A 24893-nucleotide genomic window follows, 5' to 3' on the forward strand; every position below is an offset into this window, starting at 1 on the left:
AAACACTCACAAATCAAACACTTTAATGAGCTGTTGTCCAGCGTCCCCATCTGGAAAAATGTGTTTACGTTTTCTGCTGAAGTAAACTGAAAAATGAATTATAGAAGAGTGATGTTTGATTCTCTTTAAAAAAAAGTGATTTTTTTTTTTTTTTAAGTAAGCATGCACACATTTCTGAGTAAACTTACTTTGGTCACTTTTCTGTGTGTTTTGTACAAAATCACGTCTTCACATTTGACGAGCTGAAACCAGCAAATATTTGGCCTTTCTGCCTGAAAAATGATTAAATAAATAAATAAATAATGGTAATTTAAGTAAAATTCCCACATTTTTATTTTATTTTATTTTTTTTAAGTCATTGTATTTTTCTGAAAAAAGAAAGTCAATGTGCTCAGACGATGTGTTGAAAAATGATGACATTACAATTTTTTCCTGATTTATTGGATCAGTTTATCTGTTTTCTGCCTAATGTGCATTATTGTAAAGGAGAGTGACGTTGAGTGACGTTCCTCTTTAGAAACTAAAATCAAATGGTTTTAGTGAGCACACGTTTTTGAGTAAACTTCATTTGGTCACTTTTCACGTCTTTTGTACATTCAACATTAGTAGGTCGTGTAGAACTGGGACAGAGCCTTGGACAAAATGCCCGGTATTTCTTTATCTCCTCGTGTTTCTTTCAGTGTGGACTCACAGCGCCGCCTCTTTCTCCCTCTCCGCCTGAACTCCTTCACTCTCCGGCTCCAGCGCAACGCGACGCCTGTGTAGGGGGAGAAAACCGGGGGAGGGGAAGGGAGGGCGGGTGAGATGAAAGAGGATAAAGGCATCAACACACGCAAACAACAGCGTCTTTTGTGTGGCGGCGGCCGCTAATGCCAACGAGTAAGCGTGGATATCTGCGGCGTACGGGGCTAAGCTGCAGAGGTGTCGATCCTGGGGGCCGTGCAGGAGCACAACCACCACCTCAGCTCGTAATTAAGAACTGATTAACTACCAGTAATAACTAATTAATAACTGATTAACTACCAGTAATAACTAATTAATAACTGATTAATTACCAGTAATTAATTAAGAACTGATGCGCAGCGACAAGTTGTAAACACATTGACATAACAACACCTTAAAAGTTGATATGGCAAAAAGTTGCTTATTTACACATCCAGTAGTTACAGAGCAGCATTATCATTCATCTGGAGTGGTTGTTTTTGGTCTCCACCAGCTCCTGAGGGAAACATCTGGCTCTTCAGCTGCTAAATGCGCCACCGTGTCCACCAGCTGCTCTCTGACTGGGTCTGGCTGCTGTCCTGCTGCCGAGCAGGTGGTGGGACAGCGGCTTTTTAGAGCCGTTTCTCTGAAAACATCTGCCCCGCTGCGGCTGAAAATGACACCATGAGGGCGCCGAGCGTGAACCAGAGCAGTAAATTCGCCGTCTGGACGGATAAACAATGAGCCGAGACTCACTGCAAACATCTGTGAAGTCGAGAGAAAGCTGCAGATTCAGCTCTGTAGTTCTCTGTAGGCTCAACGCTACGGGCGACAACTTTCACACGGTCATCTGACACCTTGTTTTGGTAAAAAATATCGACTGCAGCAGCTTTAAGTAGAGGATCTGAACACTCCTTCCACCACTGTGTGTCTCCCTGCCCCCCTCACCTCCTATCCAGGTCCGAGGCAGCAGCGTAGTGCAGGGCAGAGCGCCCCCACTGGTCAGTGGCGTTGATGGCGGTGCCACAAGCCACCAGAGTCTCCAGACACTGATAGTGACGGCTGGCCGCCGCATAGTGGAGGGGAGTCCTGGGGAGCAACAGAGGGAGGGAGAGAGAGAAAGAAAGAAAGTCAGGCAAACAGATGACATATCACCAGGAAAACAACAACAGGGGAAGGAAAACCGGAAAACACAATATACACATTGGGACACGGTGATCCCGCTTGTTTTTCCTACCAGTAACAATTCCAATACCTAAACTCAGGATGTAACCACGAGGCCAAAAGTACGCGGAGACTTGACCTTTACGTCCCCGTCCTCGTTCCCAAACCACGGGCATTAATCCGCAGCCTCCACTCTTCTGATTTCAGGCCCTTTCTACCCAATTTCTGAACCTGGATTTGATGTCGGGCCCTGAGGTCTGGCCGCGGTCGGCGTTCCGGCTCATTCACCGAGGTGCTGGACGGCGACTGCGGCCAGGGAGGCGCGGCGAGAGGAGCACAAACGGAGGTAGTGTCGGTCACAGGAACACGCACGGCTAACCGCAGAGGTTTTACGCGTCTGGATACGTAAATGTTTGTAGGAGAAGCTTCTGTATTATCTACCGGCTCGAACACAACCACATGTGAGTTGCGAACCGTGAAGTGCAACTGGGAGCAGGTGAAGTGCAGAAATAAGAGACGGAAACTGGACTTCTAGCTCTATTTAAAATGCACCACCTGAATGTATTATACTTATTCGCGGGTTTATAAAGTTTAGGTCTAAAATCCACATGAAGGATGTACATTAAGGGAAATGGTCGTTTGGATCCGGTCACGAAGTGCACAAAAAAGGAAGCGATTCAAGTTCTTAGAGTTTATTTCAAACTATGAAAATACTTTTACCATACGCTTTTGTCTGAATGTGGTTTTATGCCATTGCATTAATCGGAACTACGAGAAAAACACGAGAAAAAAATTCAATAAAATCGATTTTGTTAAAAAAAGGATTAAAATATATAAAAGACAATGAATTCGTGCAGTGAAACAAACCACTGGCCACTTTATTAGCTACACCTCTACAATCCACAGTTGCTGTGCCGTTAAATAAAAACAGCCCCTGTAGAGGCGATAATTTCAACTTCATCTGTTGTGGTGAACAGCAATGATACTGAAAGGTGTTTCTAAATAAATTAGCAACACAGTTTTAAAATAATCTCGTCCGGCACGACGGGTGGCTATGACTCAGGTGACCAGGAGGTAGAGCGGGTCGTCCACTAACCGGGAGGTCGGTAGTTCGATCCCCGGCTCCTCCTCCACCAGTGCGCATGTCGAAGCGTCCTTGGGCACCGAACCCCCCCGATGTATCATGGGAGTGTGAGTGTGTGGAAAGCGCAGTATGTATAGGAAAGAAAGTGGACGCGTGTGAATGGGTGAATGTGGCCGACAGGACTAGAAAATCGCTATACAAGTGCAGTTCATTTACCATTCGCAACACCAGCTTTAACTATAACCTCGGTGATGAACATATCATTGAATTTACACGTTTCTGACGTCAACAGATACTGAACATTACAAACCTCGTAGAGGTAGAATTCATGGCAGAGCTGTTGTACTGAATTCCATTCGATCGTACGGGCCTAGTTAATGAAGCGGCCGCGGAGTTTGTCTCCCAGTGCAGATTTTAGCGCTTGTTGTTGTAGGTTTTTACAAAACTGCAGCGACTAAGGAGCCGTATCAGCGTGTCCGCGGGCCTCGAAAAGTCTCAATGAGCTTGGAATTCAGTTTTCTCAACTACAGCTACCACTTACTATATCGTCGTCGATAATCTGTTCATACAGCAGCCTCCACTTATGGGTGTTTCACAGGAGGAGTTTTGGTTGTTAACAAATAAATTAATAAAGACATATCTGCTTACATCTACATTATAGTGCGTTATAAACCATTTATTACAAGTTTATATAGTGATTATAAATGCTAGACAGGGGACTTAAGGTATATTTTGCCATTTAATCTATAAAATGTCAGAAAAGAGTGAAAAATAGACCTGTTTCAATTTCCAGACCAAAAGATGACTTTAAATGACCCCAAAAATATTCAGTTTCCAAATCACACAAAACAGCAAAAATGAGCAAATCCTACATTTTGAATTAAAATCATTCAACTACCAAATTCATGTCAATAAAGTTTTTTGGCATTCGACTGATCTGCTCATCGGCATATTACCCAAACAACAGTGACACCGTTACAAACTAAAGCGTTGACTCGACAGCAACGTGCTCTCTTACCTGCCGCAGCTGTCTCTCCTGTTGTGGTCTCCTCCACTGCTCAGGAGCAACTTGACGCACTCCACGTTACTGCACGCAGAGCGTAGAAAGACCATTCAGACCGCATCACGTTACAGTATTTTGTTTTGCCCAAAGCAGGGCTTTAAAAAGGATACAACCACTGAATTTGATCCCTTAACGACCCAAAGGAAATCACTTGTCCTTGCTGTACTTCAGTGTTTTGAGATGTATTAGGTGTTTCCTATTAGTTTGAGGTGACGTAATCTTGGATTTCAGGATTTTATTGTTTAGCTGCACGTTGTATGTCCTGTGTTTTGTTTTAACGTCTTGGTACAACTGGTGACTCATTTTCAAAGTTTTTAACCATCGTTCCTGTTGCTAATAGTGATATTGTACCTACTCGGTTTTTCGACGAGAGCCGGGAACACGTCAATGTTCCCAGCTGGAAACGCGAGCAGTCAGGCAATCAGACGGGTTTAGCCAAAATGAAGGTGAAAGGTCAAATTAGTACCCAAACTGTCTGGTTTTAAATATCCGTCAACCGTTACGTGGACTGAAATCCATGAGTCAAAACGCAACAAAGTGCAATGGAAACAGACGAAAACATCAGATCTGTGTGGAGCGAAGAGGAGGCTGTAACCTTCCTCAAATTAATTTGTGCATAAATGGCATTTCTCCATCACGTTTTCCACGTGGTTTTCCACTGCGCTCTCTTAATGACGTGGTCTCGTTGCACCCTCTCCTCCTTCACTGGTTGAACTGCACCCGACCGGAGAAGTGGCGCCACCAGCTGTTTATCTCCAAGACCCAACCACCGATAATCTCCTAACAGTAATTCCAAGTTTCCTTTCGCTGATTTTCTGGATATTCCGTTGAAATTTGGGAGATTATTTGCATGGAAACCTGGCTAATGCTTGACCCTTTGATTTTACCTCTAGATGAAGTAGTTTTGATGATATAGATAAACTGTCGGATCGTTTGACTGCTTGTGTTTAGACGATCTAGATTCTAGAAACAGTGGCCAGAACTATGAACATAAGAGCCATGCTGTAATAAACCAGAATTATCCTTTAAAGACATTTTTTAACTCATACAATGCCGTGCAACTATAAAGCCAATTTCACAGTTTGATACGTCAGTTTTTCTTTATCCATATTCCAGCCGCCTTAACATTTATCCAGTTTCAGGTACATTTAACATGCATATCATAAAGAAGATCAAAAGAACCAGAGTCTAAACTTGTGCCTCCAACTGTATGTCCTACAGTTAACGGTGGTGCTCACCCTCCGGCAGCAGCGGCGTGCAGGCAGGTCCTCCCATGACTGTCGGGGGTGTCTATCTGGAAGCCTGCAGACAGGACCGAGTCGTTACACACTATGCTAAACCTCCGACCTGACGAGGGCAGCGCAGGGAGACGGAGAGGGAGGCCACACAACACAGAGGAGCAGCAGCCACCACAGAGAGGGAGAGAGAGAGAGAGAGAGAGAGACAGGAAGAGGAAGAAGACAGGTGTTAGTGCGACAGGTGGGGGTGGGGACGGGGGAGGTTAGGTGATGCCGGTGCATGATGCTGGCCATGCGTAGACAGGAAAACACAAAAAAACAGGTAACAGACGGAGAGACACGCCATCCCAAGGTCACAGAGACATTCAGACGGTCGGAGGAAGTGCAGCAAGCAGCTTAGTTTGAGTACAGATTGAGACATCGTTGTGACTAAGACGTAACCCAGCGCCGTGTCAGTGCGGCGACTTTTCCAGGAACCCCTTGAAATGTTTGGGAATTCAGGAACAGCACCTGGAAGAACTACAGGTTGCCCTGCCGTGTTGTTCGTCATCATACCAGCATCAGTTTTAATGTGCTGAAAATTTGTCCCATCATAATTATAATGGCCTTGAGATGTCTACTTCTCTTTAACTGAGGGTCTGTGGTGTAATTGTTTCAACTATTTTTATTCATTTAATTGTTTTATTATTACATTTACTTTTATTTTTTTACTTTCATTCTTTGCTTTTACAGTATACTTTATTTTGAAAGGAGCTACATAAATAAAAGTTAATAATAATTTTTTATTATTAATAATAATAATAGTAATAATAATAATAATAAAAAAAAATAATAATAATAATAATTTTATTATCATCATCATTCATGGACATAAAGGAAGAGATACAGATGTTATTTCAGTGTGTAAGATACACATTTAATCAACAGTTAGCTAAATGTTGGTATTGGCAGATGCCCAACATTAACATTAAATAACAAAATCTTGATCGGCCACTGATGTTTCCATGGAGTCAGTGATTTAAGCTGTGGACTACAACTTGCTATTAGCTATTAACGCAGCTGTTACTTCCTGTTTGCAGTGTACACGCGGACGTACAATCAATGAATTACTTTGATACTGAAGAAAACTTTCTCGGGCAAGTTCTGGCATTACAAGCTGCATCTTTTTTCCATGACCCACAGGCAGATTCATGGACGTTAATCCCCGAAGGACATGCTGTACCTACATACAGTAGGTAATTGTGGCTGTAATTATTAATGGGCGGGGGGGGAAATACCCGAGTACGTGCTCCAGACGGGATTAAAAATCACTAAAGAGCGCAGGTAATGTAAAAATCACCCCTCCCTAGTGAAATAAATCCGGTCTGACTGGCGGTGTAGGCCCCGCTCGGACCTGGCATTGACATGCGCCTTGGATGATCCAATCACAAGTGGACTTGGACTAGCTTTTTTTTTTTTTAATGGGGGGACGGACATACAGTTTTTGATGGCCTCTAGCTTTTGTTCCTATAAGGGTGTGATGCAGTTTTTGTACGTGTCTTTGGATGAAAGTGTCTACTAAATAAACGTGTTGTAACATCGCAGTCGCAGTAGAGTAACTAACAAAAGAACAACATGGCGTCTGTGCTGCCGTCTTGTGCCGTGGCTTTTTAATCCTGTATCTTACTATTTGCCTAATCTTCAAGGCTCTTAAGATGCGGTGCAAAGGGGGACTTTTAGCTGCTGATTTAACAGCAAACTCAAAAGCACAGGCCGCGACTGCTCACAGAACAGTCTTGACCAGACACAACACTGCAGCTGCACAGGGCTCAAGCACATGTAAATGACGTCTTTGTTGTTCACTTCAGAAACTCGGCAGAGCCACATGAGGAGCCCAGTTACATCCTGTTCCATGCCTCCAGACACAAGTGCCACGGCCTTGTTAGCCAGAGCCAGAGAGGACTGTTGTCTTTTCCCCACTCCTACTTCACATTTGTTTGATATACCATTCTTTCCTCTGCTGTATTGGAAAAACCTTCTTTCGGGTCCCAACGAAATATACTGGGCGAGCGGAAAGACAAATTATTTCAGTGCCAGAGGCAACAAGGAAACTTTTCAGATCTGAACAAGATATTAACTACCAATGTCGATGCTCTAAGAGGAGAATTCAGCAGAGAGTGGTCCCATCAGCGAGTAATTACACTCAGTGAGGCCTTGTCTGTTTCTGGAGCACTGTGACTTGAATTTGGCCTGAGCTGAATACGTGTGCTTGTGGAGGAATTCACCGGCGGGAGGAAGAAAAACAACCGGGCTCAAACCTGCCTGAAAATCACATTCTAAGATGATGTTAAACCGAAACAGACCCTGAATCAGCAAATACCCAGGGCAATGTCCCCGCAGTGAAAATCTCAGAAATATCAGCTAAGTTAGAATTTTAAGTAAGAAACCCACAGTTTTTAAATTAGCTAACTTTTCAGAGACACTTTGTACTTCAGCACAATTGAGTTCAGTTTGATTTACTCACTAGAACTTTTGCTAATGAAAATGACAACTCCTAGCTGGCTAATTAAGCTAACGCAACTAACTCAGGGGTTTAGTTAAAACATCTCTGGCTGACTTGCGTCTTAAATATGCACATGAGGGCTACACAAATTACATTGTGCTACAAGGCTGAGGCTAATGCTACATATTTCGGGAAAAAAATATCTAGATGACAACCTTGCCATAGAAATTAGTATACAATCCAATTATTAATTTTTTTGGGGAAAAAAAAAAAGCATTGACAATTCATAAGACCTAGAAAATGGGGTAAATACCAAACTGCGGTGACTGCACTCTGGCTAGTTCAAGCTAGGTGGTAAGATAGCTTTAGCTAAAGCTACTATTTTTTCCTATTTCCTGGAGTTGAAAAACTTATTTTGATCTCAGTTTTTTTTTTTAAACCACATAACACATAATGGAGAGTTAAAAATGAACACTAGAAACTGTTGCAGCTAAATGCTAACTAGCCTAGGTAGAAGAGTAGCTAGCCCTAAACTCAACGTAACCTGCAACCCCACAAACTAACGTAGTTAGTTCGTGATATGCTAACTCTTAGCTTTAGAAGTGAAGCAACATTACTACTGTAGGTGGTAAGCTAGTTAGCTGCATATGTTAACGACTGTAGCTTGCCTTAGAGCAGATAAACACAATGTTTAATCAATTTTATTGCAGCAATCCTGCAACTGATCCTAACTTCACGAAGGTTATAACGTTCAGTTTTTATTGAAACTGTTTATCGAGCTGTTGATTCAGTTGTATGATCATTTTGGATGATATATGAACTGTATTGCATTATTCAGTGAGATTTATCTGTCACTTAGCCTACCCTCAGTGTGGTTATCGGTATAATGCAATATAGCCTCCAAAATAACCATGAAGTCGAATCAACACCTCCCTAAAACAGTTTCGGCAAAAACTGAACATTATAACCCTGGTGAAGGTAGGGTTTATTGCAGATCCTTTTGCTAGGTGTATCTAATAAACTGGAAGCTGTGAGCGTATTCTGCTAAAACACACGAGACCTGAACGTCGACCGTCAACCTTGATTGGAAAACTAAATTTACGTTGTGCCAATTCACTCTGTGTGCTACCTGAGGACAGCAGCTTCCGGCAGCAGTCGGAGTGAGCATTCAAAGCCGCCAGGTGGAGAGGGAACATGCCATGGACTCCTCGCCTTTGGAGAAAGAAAGAACAGTCTTTTACTACATGCATTTTCTCTGCGGTAATCTGACACAAATTTATCGACAGGCGGAAGCACAAACCTCGTGCAGTCTGCCCCGCTGGTGATGAGCGTGTTGATGAGGAGTTCGTGACCATAGCGGGCAGCAATATGAAGAGGCGTGTTACCATCCTTGTCCACACTGTCGATCTCCCCACCTGAAATAAAATGTTACTTCGAAGGGAGAATATATGCAACCGGTGAAACTTTAGTAGATCCAGCGTAACAAGGTTTTACCGTTCTGGATGAGGGTTTGGGAGCGAGTGAAGCGTCCGTGAACTGCCGTCATGTGAAGAGGACTCTTCCCGTCCCGACTCTGTTGAAGGTGGAGGAGAAATAAATACAGATTTCGGGTTTTAGGTGAAACGTAGTCTTAGTTTTGAGTTTTGAGAAACATAAGCGACCTCTTGCGAACATGTCTATATTTTATATTATGGACTATACGTCCATAGCCAAGCTAGTCGACCCCGTCGCTGTAATGCGAATTACTCACCAGAAACCATACCAGCTGTGTAAAGTTTTAATGTGAAGGTGGCACCAAAGAAAAGACCATCTAGTTACCAAACTACCGATAAAATGTCAACAAACCTACCCTCAGCATGGTAACATACTAATGTTTAGCTAACATTATCATTTTGACATGCCTACAGTTAGCATGTTAACATTGCGACTATTTAGAAAAGCTGTGCTTAGACTTTAAAAAAAATCTGTTTTCTTGAACACATGTTGGAAATGGGGTTATACTAGTGCAGGGTAGGATTCTTAAAACTACTTCCCTTGGAGGACAGATTGCGGCAATCAAGGTTTAAAAAGTTTTTGTTACATCCAGTTTTCCAGTTTTATTCAATTTTTTCTCCATTTTGATTTTTCCTCGTCCTTTATTTTTGAGTAGACATTTATTTTTCTAGTAAGCAGGAATTTTTGAGCATTAAAAAACAAAAAAAAAACAAAAACCTTTTTATTCTATATTTAACATTTAGCATGCTGCGTCTGACTTCACAACTTTGTCAACATTAACACTTGAGCTACGTCCAACAGCGTAACTGACACCAAAAGGTCTCTGAAGGTCTCTAACACTAAAAAGAAAGTGTGACCTGACGAGAAGACAGTTTCGTGAGACAACAGATCAGTTTTTGCGGAGTTTTGTGTGACTGCTCTCCGTCTAATCTGCAGGGAGAAAGCTTGCTGTTCTCCAGGCATTACAATACAGTTATTGAGGACTTAACCTCTGTTGTCACGGCTGGATTACTCACCAGGCACAGTGGGCAACTGCCCCAGACCTCAAGGGGCCCAAAAAGCCCAAGGTTTACTTCATATTAGTTGGGGGTACATCATTTGATTGATCGCAAAATTTGTTAAAAAATTGCACCATTTAAGTAGAATATAAACTATGACAGATCCTCCATCTTGTGGCCCTTCTATTGTAGTATTTTTGTCTGCGTGTTAAGTAATTAACACACAGAAAACCTCCAGCAAGGTATTATTATTCCACCATAGGGGAACTGTAAGGCTACAACCAACAATTATTTTTATAATCATTGGGTGTGGTAATTGCTTTCTTTAATAATCGATTGATTGTTCAGTAAATAAAATGTCATAGTGAACCATGCCCTCATTATTCCCTGAGGCCCAATTTAACATATTCGGATTGCTTTTTCTGGGGGCGTCTGACCAACAGTCAAAAAACCCAACATGTTGAATTTACGATCACGGAAAACTGGGAAAATATACTCACACTTTAGAAGCTGGTACCAGTGAATTTTTGGCATTGGCTTAAAATGGACTGGAAATGGTCATTTCAGCTGTAAAGCACTGATTGGTTTCTGGGCAGCTTGGGGAAATAATGAAACTGTCCCGTACAGTGGGGGACAGTAGTGGCGCAAAAACCCATTTTTGCCTCGGGGCCCCAGTAGGAGGTTAAGCCATGCCATGTCTGCTGTCCATTTAAACATCAATATGTTTTACAGTGGACCAAAGTGTTGGACTAACGGACCAGAGAGATCAACGGGGAGACCTGCAGATATCGCAGTTCCTGCTGGGAAGCTTCTCGCAGCAGGGCCAAAAACACGCCATGTGTCCTCATGCAGGAGCTCAGATTGCTTATGTGGGGCAGACGTGCAGCCGGCGTACCTGTACGTTGACGTCGGCCCCGTTGTTGACCAGGAACTCCAGGCAGAGCGCCCCGTGTGTGGAGGCGGCAGCAAAGTGCAGCGGGGTGAAGCCCTTGTTGTTGGGCTGGCTGACGTTGGCGCCGTAATCGATCAGCTCGCTGACGACAGCGTCCTGACCGTTGAAACAGGCCACGTGGAGCGCCGTGTTCCCAAACGCATTGGACTCATCTATCTGTTGTCAGAGAGGACAAGACTTGCCATTATGGCCAACGGGAGGTGTCTGTGTCAGTGCTGTTATGCTTTTTCAAGAATGAGACAATGAGCGAATTTGTGCCTGTACCCTTCGTGCGTTTGTGTGTGCGTGTCCGGCTTGTGAGAGTACACAATAAGTGCTATTGTGTTAGGCAAACAGGGAGTACGTGTTATTTTCCTGAAGTGTGAAGCAGAATGAGACAGTGACTAAGTGTGTGTGTGTGTGTGTTTGGGGGAGGGGGCCGGTCTTGTACATCTATCTTTGTGAGGACAAGTTTGAGTACCAGACGTTGGGAGTGAGGACATTTTTGGAAAGTGAGAACATTTTGGCCCCGTCCTCACTCTGGGACAGACCTTCAGGGAAGGCATTACGTAAAAAAGAGTCCTCACGAGTATAAAAAGACGACCGTGTGTGTGTGTGTACGTGTGTGTGTGTGTGTGTGTGCACATGTGCGTGGTGCGTCCTGACCTCCACAGCCAGGTTGAGTAGGTGTTTGACCACAGCTATCTGTCCGCTGGAGGCCGCCGTGTGGAGGGGAGTGTATCCCCGCTTGTCTTTGCAGCTGATCTCCGCCCCCTGACTCACCAGCAGACACACCACATCCAAATGGCCTGCGGGGGGCGCACCAGAGAGCGGTGGGAAAAAAAAAAACCCCGGGAGAAAAGTGAGGCTAGGCTGATAGATAAGACTTGTTAGCTGCACTAGGAGGAACACTGAAGCATTTGCTTGACAGGCAGTCACGTTTCTGCCTTATTTTTACAGACAGACACAAAAATCTATCCTCAGACACCTGATTACAAACTGTGCTGGAGATTTTGTAAAGGAATTATAACAGTTCACTGGACCGACATACTGGCGGGCTGATATTTTTGGCCAAATTAGTATGGTTTAGGGCTTATTTTCATTACAGATTAGTCTGCTGCTTATTTTCTCATTTGGTCAGCTGTAGCGTACATGTTAGCAATACGTGCAATACGTGACTGTTTTATAGGCAGAATTTGAATGCATTTGGAACTATTATTTATATTTTAGTTGTTTTTGTGTGGTTATTTAGGGTGACTGCGTTTAAACCTGCAGCGCGGAACTTTTGTCTCCCCCTTCTGGCAGTGAGATTAACTACACAAACATTGTCGGACACAGAGAAATGTGCTGCTCTTCCCTTTCAGCTCCGGCAGACTTGCGGGTCGACGTAAAACGCAGCCGCTACTCCAGCTTTAATAGTTTGATTTCCCGGTGATGTTTTACCCGCATGGCCCAACTCTGTTTGCACATTTCGTTCCGTCGCGTTAAATTTGTGAAACGAACCGGTCCTTCGGGTATTAGGCGACTCGGGACGGGCCACTGATTCATTTTTTTCCAAAGCCCATCTGCAAATGATCCAGCTCGGGGAAATAAAGGCGTGACGTTTGATGTGCTTTTGACAAACTCTTGTCTTTGTCTCTTACCCATGAAAGCTGCCCAGTGCAGCGCCCGGCCGTCTTTCTTATCAAAGGCATTGATGTTGGCTCCTTTGGCAAGGAGCAGGTTTACCATCTGACGGGGAGAGAGAGAGGGAGGGGTGGACATTTGTGAGGATGTTTGTGTGTGGGTGACGGTCTTTACGTAACGGCATTGTAAATACATCTCATCCTTCGGCTCTCAGTTGCTGCATAAACACTCTGCGGAGAGGCTCGGGAGCAAAAATAGAGAAGCTGTCCATTCAGCTTGGCTTTAGAAAATAGGCCGCCCCCTCATTGTTAATTTTAGATTCAGCACATTTGTGAATGATACCGTCTAAGACGAGGAGGGTTTCAAAATGAGTGGCCCACTTGATAACCCCGGTGATGCAGCTGCACTCGCCCACCTGTTCCTTTTAACCACGCTACTCGACCAAAATAACACAAAGGATGGTTACATCACCGCCCTTTTATCGGCCAACTACGGCAATATGACGACGAAGTGGGCGCGGTGCTGCAGAAAAAAGGAGCAAATCGTGACTAAACACTTCTGGTGGTTAGAAACCGGACCCTCGGTTGGACCTTGCAGTACCTCGGTGTGGCCGTTGAGGGCAGCGTGGTGCAGGGCGGTGCGTCCGCCACGGTCTGACACATTGACACTGCTCAGCAGCGGGATGATGACCTCGGCGCACCGCAGCGCATTATTGGCTGCGGCGACGTGCAGCGGCGTCTGCCAGTTCTTGTCCCGGGCGTTCACGTCGGCCGAGTGACGGATCAAGACTCGCACCGCCTCCTGGGGAAAGACAGTCAAGGGGGGGTGTGTTTTTTAAAAGACAAGTAACCCGCAGGAGCCATTTTCAGATCCCTCTATGCTCATTTGTGTTCTTGTTTTGAGGTAGCTGACGAGAGATGTACGTAATCACTTCCTTCCCACTAACTTTGTGCATTTAAAATGATGAGGGGTTAAATTCGGGGCGGGGCCCCGTCTCCCCCAGTCCCACAGCACCGCCAACTCTCACGCTTTTGGCCCGAAACCTCCCCTTTCAGACTCTACCTGACGCTGAGCAAGCAAACGTAAAATGCTGGCTCTTTTTCATTTTACTTCATTAAATATCTGTTGGCGTCACACAGCAGCCGGATCAACGACTGCGTCTCCAAACTGAGAGAGGAGCTGTGTCTTTTTTCTTTTTTTCTGAACAGGAAACAGGTGAGCTGTTACACACAGTTTCCGTGTTTATAGCCAAAGCGGCCGAGTTCACGAAGAGTCCAGCAACGTCAAAACTGTTGCAAAATTTTCATTATTTCGGCAAAAATGCAAACATTGTTTCCTCTGCAGACTCACAGTATTCTTCTCCGTCATGCCAAGGGGCTCGTTGCGGGGAGTTTTCACTTCTGCTTTTCGGTTGATAAAAAATAAGGCAAACAGGCCCAATAATGAAAAATCAAAATTCATTGTACCGAGCCTGTAATTTACTGTGGATATGGTAGTTGCCTCGGTGCAAAGACGTGTCTATTTTTATGCATGAACAGGAATTTCGTGAACCATAAATTCAACTAAAAATAATATTGATAGTAATCTGTCACTCCTTTTGCGTGGGTCAATATATTTGGGGTGTTGTATTATCGTGTTGTGGGACATCACAGTGCTTCACGGAGGTGGACTTTTCCCCTCAAATTTAGTTAAAGAGGATGGCTTCACCCCAATTACTGATTAATAAATAAAACAAAATTAAACGTAAAAATGTTCCGGCCTCTCCCTGTTGGTATCTGGCCATTTAGATTGTTAGATTCAATCTGAGATATCGGTTCTCTGAGGCTTCAGCAGTCCAGTGGAGGTGAATGGAATTTAGTTTGCAGCATTTAAAAAAAAAAAAAAAAAAAAAAGACTTTCTCTCTCTCTTTTCAGAGACGGTGCCATAAATGAACAGTGCCACGGTTTTCATTGGAGCCACCTCCTACTGGAGAAACAGTCCCTGTGAAAACTGTCGACAGTGAGATCTATGGAAACCCCCCCACCCACACCCAACCCCCAACTCAATGGGCCAGGGCTTCCCCTCCTCACAAATTCCAATTTGACCCCTTGTTTATCACATTTTCTTTGCTAAATCCAGGTTGAATTAAATATATGCACTGTGTAAAGTTAACAACTAAAAAAATTTTAAATCCCACACTGGATTTGACACTGTTTTTCCTACAGCACGTATATACGCTCCTTCGGTAAAAAGATCCCGAAGTGCGATTTTTTTTTGCCTTTGCTAAAAAATGGAAATCACTTTAATGTGAGCGAATGAAATAAATTAATGAGCCATTTCAGACGCAGCCTTAGACTGGTCGGCCATTCACATCGACACTCCGTAATCCTTCACTGTAAACATGCAGTGCAAACAAACCCGTGAAGGCATGTAAATCCAACCTCGGCCAAACCACAAAAATCCATCCTCACCCATGTGGAATTACCTGTTTGGACACCGGCAGCGATGCGGCTGACTAATTGCTTTGACCCAGATTCGCGAGGTTTACAAAGATAAAGCTGTCCGAGGTGGGTTGAGGACGGAACGTAAAAGTGCAGGGAGGGAGAGACTGAAGGAATGATGACTGTGTGTGTTGTCTGTTTTCAGGTAAACATCGCAAGCTCCCTGACACCTGTGTCCCAGTGAGGATCTGTCGCCGCGCCGCTCGAGTTGCTGTTGTTTAGGGAAGAAGCAAGGACTGGACTCAGGGGTGTGTGTGTGTGTGTGTGTGTGTGTGTGCTCACTTCACTCCGAGATGCCACGGCGCGATGGAGAGGCGTGAGCCACATATTATCTTTGGCGTTGACCCGTGCCCCTGCAGAGTGGGAAGAGGAGGGATGAACATAGCTGAAAGAATGTTTTAATGCCAAATAAAGAAGAAAAATTTAAAATACCAATTTCATTACTCAAGAATTCGTGAAGAAGTAGCCGGTCTACATCGCTGGTTTAAATTCTTACATCAAGAAAAGCCTTCAATGGGGTTGAAACACTTGAATTTCTAACACTTAAGATACTAAATTTAAGATGTAAATACTATATCTAAAAGGAAAAGGCTGGTAATTTTCATATTTTCCTTATTGTCAATAAATTCCATGAAAGGACCAAAACCAACACTGCTTTGATCAATCTTGTCTGTGTATACTCAGAGCCTGATAAAGCTCGTTCCTCTTTGCCACGGAGCTCGAGTGGCCACGTTTCTTCCATTACCACGGAAGAACCAATCCCACGTACACATCCGCGCTGCCATAAATACCCACCACAGCACCACGCGTGTTATTCCGCGTCTGAAAATAGCCCCCAACAAATGCACCACTCGCTCCTGTTTGAGGGACGTTTGCCAAAAACTCATGTGACCAGCTGGTTTGGGAGATTACTTAAAAAATGAGACTTTACTTTTGCGACCTTTCATTTAAGATTTACTCCCTTACTGGGAGCAAACGGTATGAGGAAGGGGAGTCAGAAGGTATTGAGGTTAGTTTTGGTCCTGCTGTGGGATTTTTGACAATAAAAATTAAAAATACATGCCAGCAGTAGACAAATATAAGTGTTAACGTAAGCAATGTAACATCATGTATGACATGACTGTACTGTATGTGACAGGGAGCATATTGTGTATCTTTAAAAAATAAAATAAAATTTTAAAAAGCATCCAATTTCCAGGCTCTTTCAAAACAAGGCCTTTGGGAAATAAAATAAAACACAAAAAACATTCTGCAAAATGTAAAGAGGCGAAAGGTAAAAGACACAATGAGGAGGCGGCAGGGAGGAACCAGAGTTTACCGGAGAGGATGAGGAGCTCGGTGATCTCGGCATCGCCCAGGAAGGCCGCAGCGTGCAGCGGCGTGCGCTTCTCTGCATCCTGAAGGAGGAAGGCGGTCAGTTGGTACTCGCTCGCATTAACATGATGATGCACAGTAAAGGTTTCGAGCTCGGCCAGCGCCCGCTCTTACTCTAAAAGGCGCTGTGGTTTAAGAGCGGGGGGGGGGAGGTACGCAGATAGCAGAGTGTAGGAATACAAAGGTATATCAAGTATATACATCAAGTATAAGCATCTAAATATTCGATTATTGGAACGGGATTGTTAATATATTAAAGTGTAAATCACTTTAATCCCTTTACAGCTATATATGACTTTATTTTATGTTATTAGTCTGAGTCTCTAAAGCTCTACAATAAACGTAGCGAAGTAAAAAAGTACTATAGTTCTGTACTACAAAGAAGCATAGAATGGAAATACTCCTGTAAAACACAAGTACCTCAAAATTAAACCTATCTAGAATACTTGAGTAAATGTACTTGGTTACTTTCCGTCACCGGGGCCGGCGCTCACTGAAACATTTCTATACTGCTCCCAATGCGATTCTCCGGCTTTGAGACCGACGCCAAAAACAAAACCACTTTTAGATTCTCCCTTTCTAAGCTATACACACACTCCGCCAGAACGAAACACAACACAGGAGCACATTCAGCATCAGGCAAAGTGTGATCAAATAAGTTAACACCCAAAAAAAAAACCCATTCGGCACCAGATTTCAGCTTTATTAACCGTTTTTTTTCTCATTTTTGTTATTTGGTGCAGCAAAACCGACTCCTACGATACTGGAAAATACCGAGGTTCAAGCTGCAGCTTTAGTCAAGAGCGTCGGTTAAATGCCTACAAAGCACTGTGCCCCCGAAACGGTCACACACGCGTGTCGCTGGCTGGGACGTTACATATGAGTAGTCCGTGAGCACAGGAAGCAGACACACACACACACACACACACACACACACACACACACATACAGAGTTTTGTCCCTTTTGGGGTCAAATTGATAACTTCAACACCTTTTCCACCAAGCCAGTTTTTTGACCACTAGTGGGGACACTCCCTGTTTTCAGGACTCTCCTCCTTCCCACACACACACACACACACTTCAGCTTTTAATGCTTGTGGGGTCCACACACACACACACACACACACACACACTTCTGCTTTTAATGCTTGTGGGGTCCACATTCACAGACTTTTTTGTTCTTAATATCACGGGGTCCACCCTCACACCCATGCTGTTTTCAGCACTTGTGGGGTCCTCATTGATACACTTCTTGTTTTCAGCTTTTGTCAAGTCCGCCTTCACGCAGTTCTAGTGTTTAATGGAGGCCAGGCACACACACACACTAACACTCACACTTACACTCACACACACAGACGAACAAAGAATCTCCAAAAACACACTGAAAGTGGACAATGATGGCGACGCGGGAGCATCCGACACACGGGACCCATCCAAATAAAGCACGGCAGACCAGCCCGCGTCATGTGCTGCCCTGGTCCAAAGCAAGTGTTAGGAATCTGTACCCACATGAGCTGATGCAAATAAAACACACACTCTGAACTTTGGCTCTGCTGACTCTTGACCTGTGGCCCTCCCCCCCTCGCCCTCGGGCGCTGGCCGCTACTGGAAGTGGGAGCTTCAGTTTCCTAGAAGCTGATTCTGAGCACAGACGCAGTGGAAAACCGCAACTTTGAATCTGCACATGGATCCGAACCTGCGTCCGAGTACATATGGTGCTGAGTTTTAGAGGAGTGCCTAAATCCTGCGTAGAAACATTAGGTTGTACTAGGAACTGTGTAAAATGTGGAGTGAATCAGACGCGTACACTGAGTAATGGCCATACAAATGGCATAAGCATATGCTGCTGCAGCATCGGCTATTGTTAAAATCCCATACATCTACACAGGATCTCTGGGTGTTGGTAAAAGCGTGCGGCATTTAAATCGGTCGCACGTGTTATTTCAAACTGGACCTCGTAAAATGCGACCTTTGTATTTCGTAATTTTGACTTTGCCTCTCGCATAATCCCGGGATAACATTTCGAAATTCCGAGATATGGATCATGTAATTATGAGATCTTTTCCAGATAGCTGCAGGTTAGAGATATTACAATTATATAGATATTCTGAAATGAAATTTGTTACTTAGAGAAGTCAATCACCGATCTGAAAACGTCTCCAAATCTCTTTTTGAAAAGGTACATAGTGCAGTTTTGTTTTTTTTTTTACCTCTAGTAGCGCTATGGAGCAATGTTTTTTTGGGTGGGTCCCCATTTCGCTTGTACTGTGGGAACACATGAGGATGCATATCACATGCTGTCATCAGTTCACGCTATTTCAGTGTTCGACGGTCGTGGTGCGGTGCCAAAAATGCAACAATGCGCCAGCGAAGGCTGCAAAGAAGAGAAGCCTGCAGGCTAGTGAACAAGGCAGGATTGAAAGCATTTTAAAAAAAAATTTTTTTTAAAAAAGAATCGGCCGTGCAACTGTTTTGTGAGGAAGGAAATGCGCTCAAGTCCTTGTCAGACCTCACAAAATGCGTTCTGATGACGAAAACTGAACGCAAATGTAAATTCTGTTTGTTTACAAGAAAACTGAAGGCCCCTTTAACTGAACGCAGTGCCCTTCCATACATATTATATGAGATTCGTTGGGGGAATGGTAAGAAAAACCGCTATGAAATTATTAAATTGTACAGAACTATTTCAGTGGAAATTAGAGATTTCTAATCGAACTGAGAAAAAGGATTTTGCCTCTTCACAACATCGTTCAGGCGTTAAAGTGTGGAAAGTGTAGAGTGATTTGGATTCGGCCACATGGGGGTGCTATCCACATCGAAAAGTGCCGCTTTCCTCGGCCTCACTGTCCACCAAAACTTCACTAAAATAAAGTCTGAAATATTGTGCCATCTATCAAACAAGTGTCAAAAAGTGAAAAGCGGGATGAAGAATAATGGCAGTGGACAAGCATGGATCAGTTTTTGTACTGGTGAGATATTCAAGCTGAATAAAATGCATGAACTCCAGTTAAAACAGACTGTTTTTCCGGTTTGTTTCCCTGAACTAAAAGACAAATCCGGCGCCGTGTCCTCACCAGAGCATTGATGTCTTCAGACTTGTATATGAGCATTCGGATCTCCTCAGGGTCCCCGCTGAAGATCGCCTGGATGAGAGGGGGCTGGGGAAAGAGAGGACAGAGCGGGGAGACATTCAGCAACACAGGACCAGAGGCAACACGCAGGACACTGAAAGTGCACATGATCGATTTTAAACAGTCAGTGACCCGATCAAAGTGAGGCGCCATGACGAAACAATATGTGAGGGGGAATATTTCCTGGACATTATACAAGAGGAGACCGAACATGATCCTTCCCACGGTATGGAAGACTGTGTGTGTGTGTGTGTGTGTGTGTGGGAGCAGCTGCTTGACTTTAAGCTGCTGTGTTTACAGAAGATGGAGCAGAGAGGTCTACTATGAGCATGGACGGACTATGAGAAAATGAGCCCCTGGGCACAGACATACCAACACCCCGACTGAAGGAGAATCTTTGTGTTCGGCTGGCATCTGTGTTTAGTTGCTTTGTGTTTCTTTGTGATTGTTCCATGTGTCTCGTGGTCATTTTGTGTGTCTTCCTGCATCTCTTTTGGGTTATTTTGTTTCTAGTCATACTTGTTTTGTCTCTCTCTGTGATCATTCTGCACCTCTTTATGGTTGTTTTGCGTCTATTTTTACTAGTTTTTCGTCTTTGCAGTCATTTGGTGTCTAGTCGTATTCGTTTTGTGTCTCTTTGTGCTCATTGTGCAGCTCTTTGTGTGTGTTAAGCGTCTACTTTTACTTGTTTGCATCTCTCTGCGGTCGCCTAATTGACTTTCCAACGAGAAATACCGACAGTCACTTCATACACAGGCTCTGGTCCAGGGCCCCCTGACCCCTTGGACCCTTGGACCAATGCCCAGTGGGCCCGCTCAGAAATCCATCCGTGACTACAAGACTCTAACCTACACTGTGCGCAAACGTGTTCTTTATTACCAACAGGACGTTTTAAAACTCTGCTCACTCCTCATACGTAAACCGGACTGACCAAAATTTGAAACGTCAATGAAAAAAAAGAGAGAAAAGAGAAAAGTCTTTGTAGAAAATCCTTCGTAGAAACAGATCATAAAAATAAAATGTATATGCGGAGAGGAAGCTTTAATGAAAGGCGTAGTATGGACGTTCTGTCTTTGAAGCCCTTATTTTCTTTCATGGCTCACAGATATGAGGTAAATAGAGGCCGTGGAAAACACACACACAGCGGAAAAGGGGCTAGGCTAAAAAAATAAATAAATAAAGCCAGTCAACACGAGGGTCGCCGGCCACATGTCAGCGACTTTAAGGACCACACCAGCGTTCGCGCAGGGCGTATTGTCGTGCCTTCGCTGCACGCCGCGTGGAGCTTCAAGTGTTCTTCCAGTCTGCCAGGCCGCTACTCGTCTGAATTCATCTCCGAACGCCGTGGAAGCCAGATCGAAAGACGTCTGAAGCTGGCGGGCCACGGAATCGCCCACTGCAGTGAACATCAAGTCGCTGAAGATACAGCTGCTTCGTCACAGTGGGACACGTTTACAGATGACAAGGATAATCGTTAGTGTCTGTTTCGGTGGGCGGCGTTTAGAGTAGCGGACCCACACTGGATTTTGGTATCAGAGTTACAAACGTTCGGACAACAATATATTGACCACTATTCTCTCTCCCTCTCTCTTTTTAACATAAAACATAAACTGGTAATTGATTTTTATACGATACAGAAATTAGTGGCTGTCTGAGACCAGCGCTGGACATTATGAGCGAAAATCCAGACATCATTAGGAATATTTCTCGATATCAATTTATATCACGATGCGGCAAAGGCTCCTCAAAAATAATCAAGAATAAGGTTAACTGTGTTCCACCGTCATGCATTAGATGAGACTATCAATGACGTCCATCATCGATTCATCTGCTGATAATTTTCTCTATCATTCGATGAATCATTTTAGTTTATAAAATGAAGGAAAAGTGTGAAAAACATTCGTTGTGTTTTCCCACAGCTCAGGCTGGACTTCTTCAAATGTCTTGTTTTGTCCGGCCAACAGTCCAAAACCAAAGACACTCAGTTTACTGTCACGTACGACAAAGGAACGCATCAAATCCTCGCATTTGAGAGGCTGGAAATGGTCGGTAGTTAGCTATGCTTAAAAAAATGGCCAAAATGATTATTCCGTCATTTAAACAGTTGCTGATTAATTTTCTGTCAATCAACTAAATTGATTCATTGACTAACTGCTGCAGCTCGGCACGAGACTGAACGTTTAATAAGCGTAAAATAAAAACCTTCCGAAACTAATTTTGTTGCGGGCTCATTTTGATTTGGATGCCTGAAATCTGCAGCACCAGAATATAACACGATCGAGGTTACTCCCCCAGCGCTACCAAAAAAAAAAAAGCCGTAAGGTCCATGAGTTGAAAAATGTTTAGCTGCAACGTGAAGTACAGTTTGTAGTGAATGGGAGAAGACGGTCCTTCAGCACCGACCGAAGGACTGAGGAGTTCAAACAGCAGCACTGATTCTTTAAACCCAAAAACCTTTAACGGCCAAGCCTCTGCAGAGGCAGAAGACTAGGCCGCAGGTTGGACGCGTTACCGATGAATCAGATGGAGCGGAGGCAGGCCTCGCTTCACTTCTGGCCGCGTTTCTGCCACCTACCGCCTCACTTCCTGTTGCAGTCTCTCCTTCTCAGAAACAAGAGGAACCGCAGAGCAACGTTTCACTTCTGCTTCAAAAACAGAGCACAAAATGATACCACTTCCTCATCTGATCTTTTTTTTTTCCCCTTGAATTTAAGTCTGGTGGTGCAACGCTACATCGTCTCACTCCTAGGTAGCAGCCATGTCAGGCAGGTGTTGAAAGTTTTAGACATTGGTATCAGAGTTTCGACCGATTCCAAACTAGAGACCCAAATTACTGCCCATAGTGTGAACCTGGTATATGAAATACAATATAAACATAAGCAAAATTATTGTTTAACATCAGTAAATGTCTGAACGAGGAATAAAAAGGGTTGGACATCATTTCAAACCTGGAGTTTCTGCCGACTACACAAGGTTTACCAAGAAATAGCCTGACACACACCCCTGTGAAATGTCAACTTTGTGCACTTCTGTACAGATTACACAAATGAGAAATAATGTGTTATCAGCCAGACAAGACCTTTTCTCTAAGGAATAGTTCTTGGGATGTAGGCTTTATTGGTGCCTTCCTGAGAGTTGGGCGAGAAGGTCGATACCACACTCGTGTCTGTACGGTCAATATCAAACTGGGGCCTGCAGGACGTTAGCATTAGCTTAGCACGGAGACTGGAAACTCTTTTCTCTTTTCAAAGTTCAAAAACATGTCTACAAACTCCTCCAAAGTTCACTAATCAAAACTCTGTGTCTACATTTTGTTGATCCATAAACCAGCAGTAATGTAAAAACAACCTAACATCACATGAGGTGAGGGGCAGTCCACGTGAACGTGGAAGTTCTTCAGTCTCAAAGCACTCGTGCGAAATTAAGTAACATTAACGTCCCGCTTAATGTCTGACCCTCCACTGATTGGATGTGAAAGTGTCCAGTGGAGCAACTATTGTACTGCAACCCAGCGGGAAATACTTTCTAACTTGTCATTAAAAATCACCGCACGCACCACGATTCGGTGATTTGCGTTGTTATCAGAAGAAACGCAACATTTACTAAAAGTCAGGAACACGCCAAACTGTAAATCTGCCAGGAAACATAAGAGAGCACGCAACTAGCAGGTGATATGTGGGGAGGCAGCCGCCGAGAAGGAGATCAAAACATGATTTAATAATAAGAAAAGAAGTGACTGAGGGAAGTAAAACTGAGCAGAAACACGACTAACTTTTGTTGAAAAGTTTAAATTCTGTAGATTATAAGATTTATGTGAATGGAATTTAAACATCCCTCCATTTCCAAACATTTCACACACCGCTCAGAACGGGATTTAAATTTCAGGGGGACCAGCGATTTTGCAGAGTGAAGTAGTGAGGGGACGAGATTAAAATCAATGTCCAGGGCAGGTAATGTTATAACCCCCCCCCTCAACAGACATAAAGCCCGTCCAGATGGGGCTTAATAATGCAACCCACACTTCTGCGTCATTTCTGGGGTGCTCAGCGATCCCTTTTCCACGGGCCGGCCTTCCCCCCCCGGAGGTCAAACTCCACTCCGCTTTGAAACTTCCACCCTTTCCTCGCGCCGAGAAGTAATTTCATGCCACCCAACAAGGCAGAAAGCCTCCCCGAGGAGCAATGACATGGGTGAGCGGGAGAGGGGAGATGGCCAGGCAAGCGACCGTCCCGTCTTCCCCCAGTGTTTTTCTCCTGGTGGTCGGCCGGCGGGCTGAGAGCTGTTGAGTAGTGATTCAGGTTTAATCAGTGTTTACTTGAGCAGAGCTGATTAGAGAGGGAAAGAGGAAGGACTCAATCTGAGTCTGGAATCTTACTCCCTCTGTGACAAAACTCAGTCGAATCCTAACACACAGACAAGAGTGAGTTACACCTCCCGCGGACATCATTGTCTCTGATGTCCATCGCAAATAAACGTCCATAAATCCGCTTAGAAAAATCATAGGGGAAAAAAAAAAAAAAGACTCTTCAGGATCCTCACATATTTACTACGTTTTCTTCCGTGGCAAATTAATCCAGTGATAACTGTCTGCACATCCACAGGTGGACTGCAAACAGGAATTAGCCAATGGCTAATTCATCATACTATTAATAACGCCAGTTTGCCAGAATATGAACAAATGAAGGCTAAAACACGGGGCTCAAAAGAGAACACCAGTACCTGCTGTAGCTGACATGACAAGAGCCCAGTTTGGTGAGCTTTTCGCTCTTTTCCTGTCGTCCCGTTGGTTCCCAAATAAGCCTACACGCTGGTGTTTGCTTGTTTGATGTGCATCTGATTAGCAAAAACATTTTCCACTTTCTCCATTTCCTCACAAAAGTCAAATTTCACACTGAGGGGATTAAAAAATAAAAAATAAAAAGTAGACGGACAAGCAGCCCCCTTCATGCAAAACATAAAACAAAAAGACACGGGAGATTAACTTTAAAATATAAAGACGTCGCTCCGAGCGGGGTTTAAATTAAAGGAGGACCAGCGAGTTCACAGAAAAACAGTAGATAACTGAAGCCTGAAGCCATAAAACCCAAATGTACAGACCCGTTTCCAAGAAATCAGCTATAAATCT

The 24893-nt window shown here is 44.0% G+C and overlaps 1 protein-coding gene across 4 annotated transcripts in view; it reads right to left on the reverse strand.

Moving 5' to 3' along the window:
* Positions 1–24893, reverse strand: part of ankrd44 (ankyrin repeat domain 44) — a 47548-nt gene that overhangs the window by 16579 nt on the left and 6076 nt on the right. For 3 of the 4 annotated variants that reach the window (XM_040148053.1, XM_040148055.1, XM_040148056.1), the window contains exons 2-15: positions 19712–19795; positions 16582–16660; positions 15546–15616; positions 13383–13583; positions 12800–12887; positions 11823–11965; positions 11121–11333; positions 9228–9306; positions 9034–9148; positions 8863–8945; positions 5252–5360; positions 3969–4037; positions 1651–1791; positions 692–757 (exon numbers count right to left, since the gene is read on the reverse strand). In XM_040148053.1, the coding sequence (XP_040003987.1) occupies positions 692–757; positions 1651–1791; positions 3969–4037; positions 5252–5360; positions 8863–8945; positions 9034–9148; positions 9228–9306; positions 11121–11333; positions 11823–11965; positions 12800–12887; positions 13383–13583; positions 15546–15616; positions 16582–16660; positions 19712–19795 (1541 nt within the window). The remainder of the gene's footprint in view (positions 1–691; positions 758–1650; positions 1792–3968; positions 4038–5251; positions 5361–8862; positions 8946–9033; positions 9149–9227; positions 9307–11120; positions 11334–11822; positions 11966–12799; positions 12888–13382; positions 13584–15545; positions 15617–16581; positions 16661–19711; positions 19796–24893) is intronic. The other variant, XM_040148054.1, reaches the window with a different exon arrangement.

This window comes from Xiphias gladius, chromosome 16 (assembly GCF_016859285.1).
Source record: "Xiphias gladius isolate SHS-SW01 ecotype Sanya breed wild chromosome 16, ASM1685928v1, whole genome shotgun sequence".
NCBI classification, from domain to species: domain Eukaryota; kingdom Metazoa; phylum Chordata; class Actinopteri; order Istiophoriformes; family Xiphiidae; genus Xiphias; species Xiphias gladius.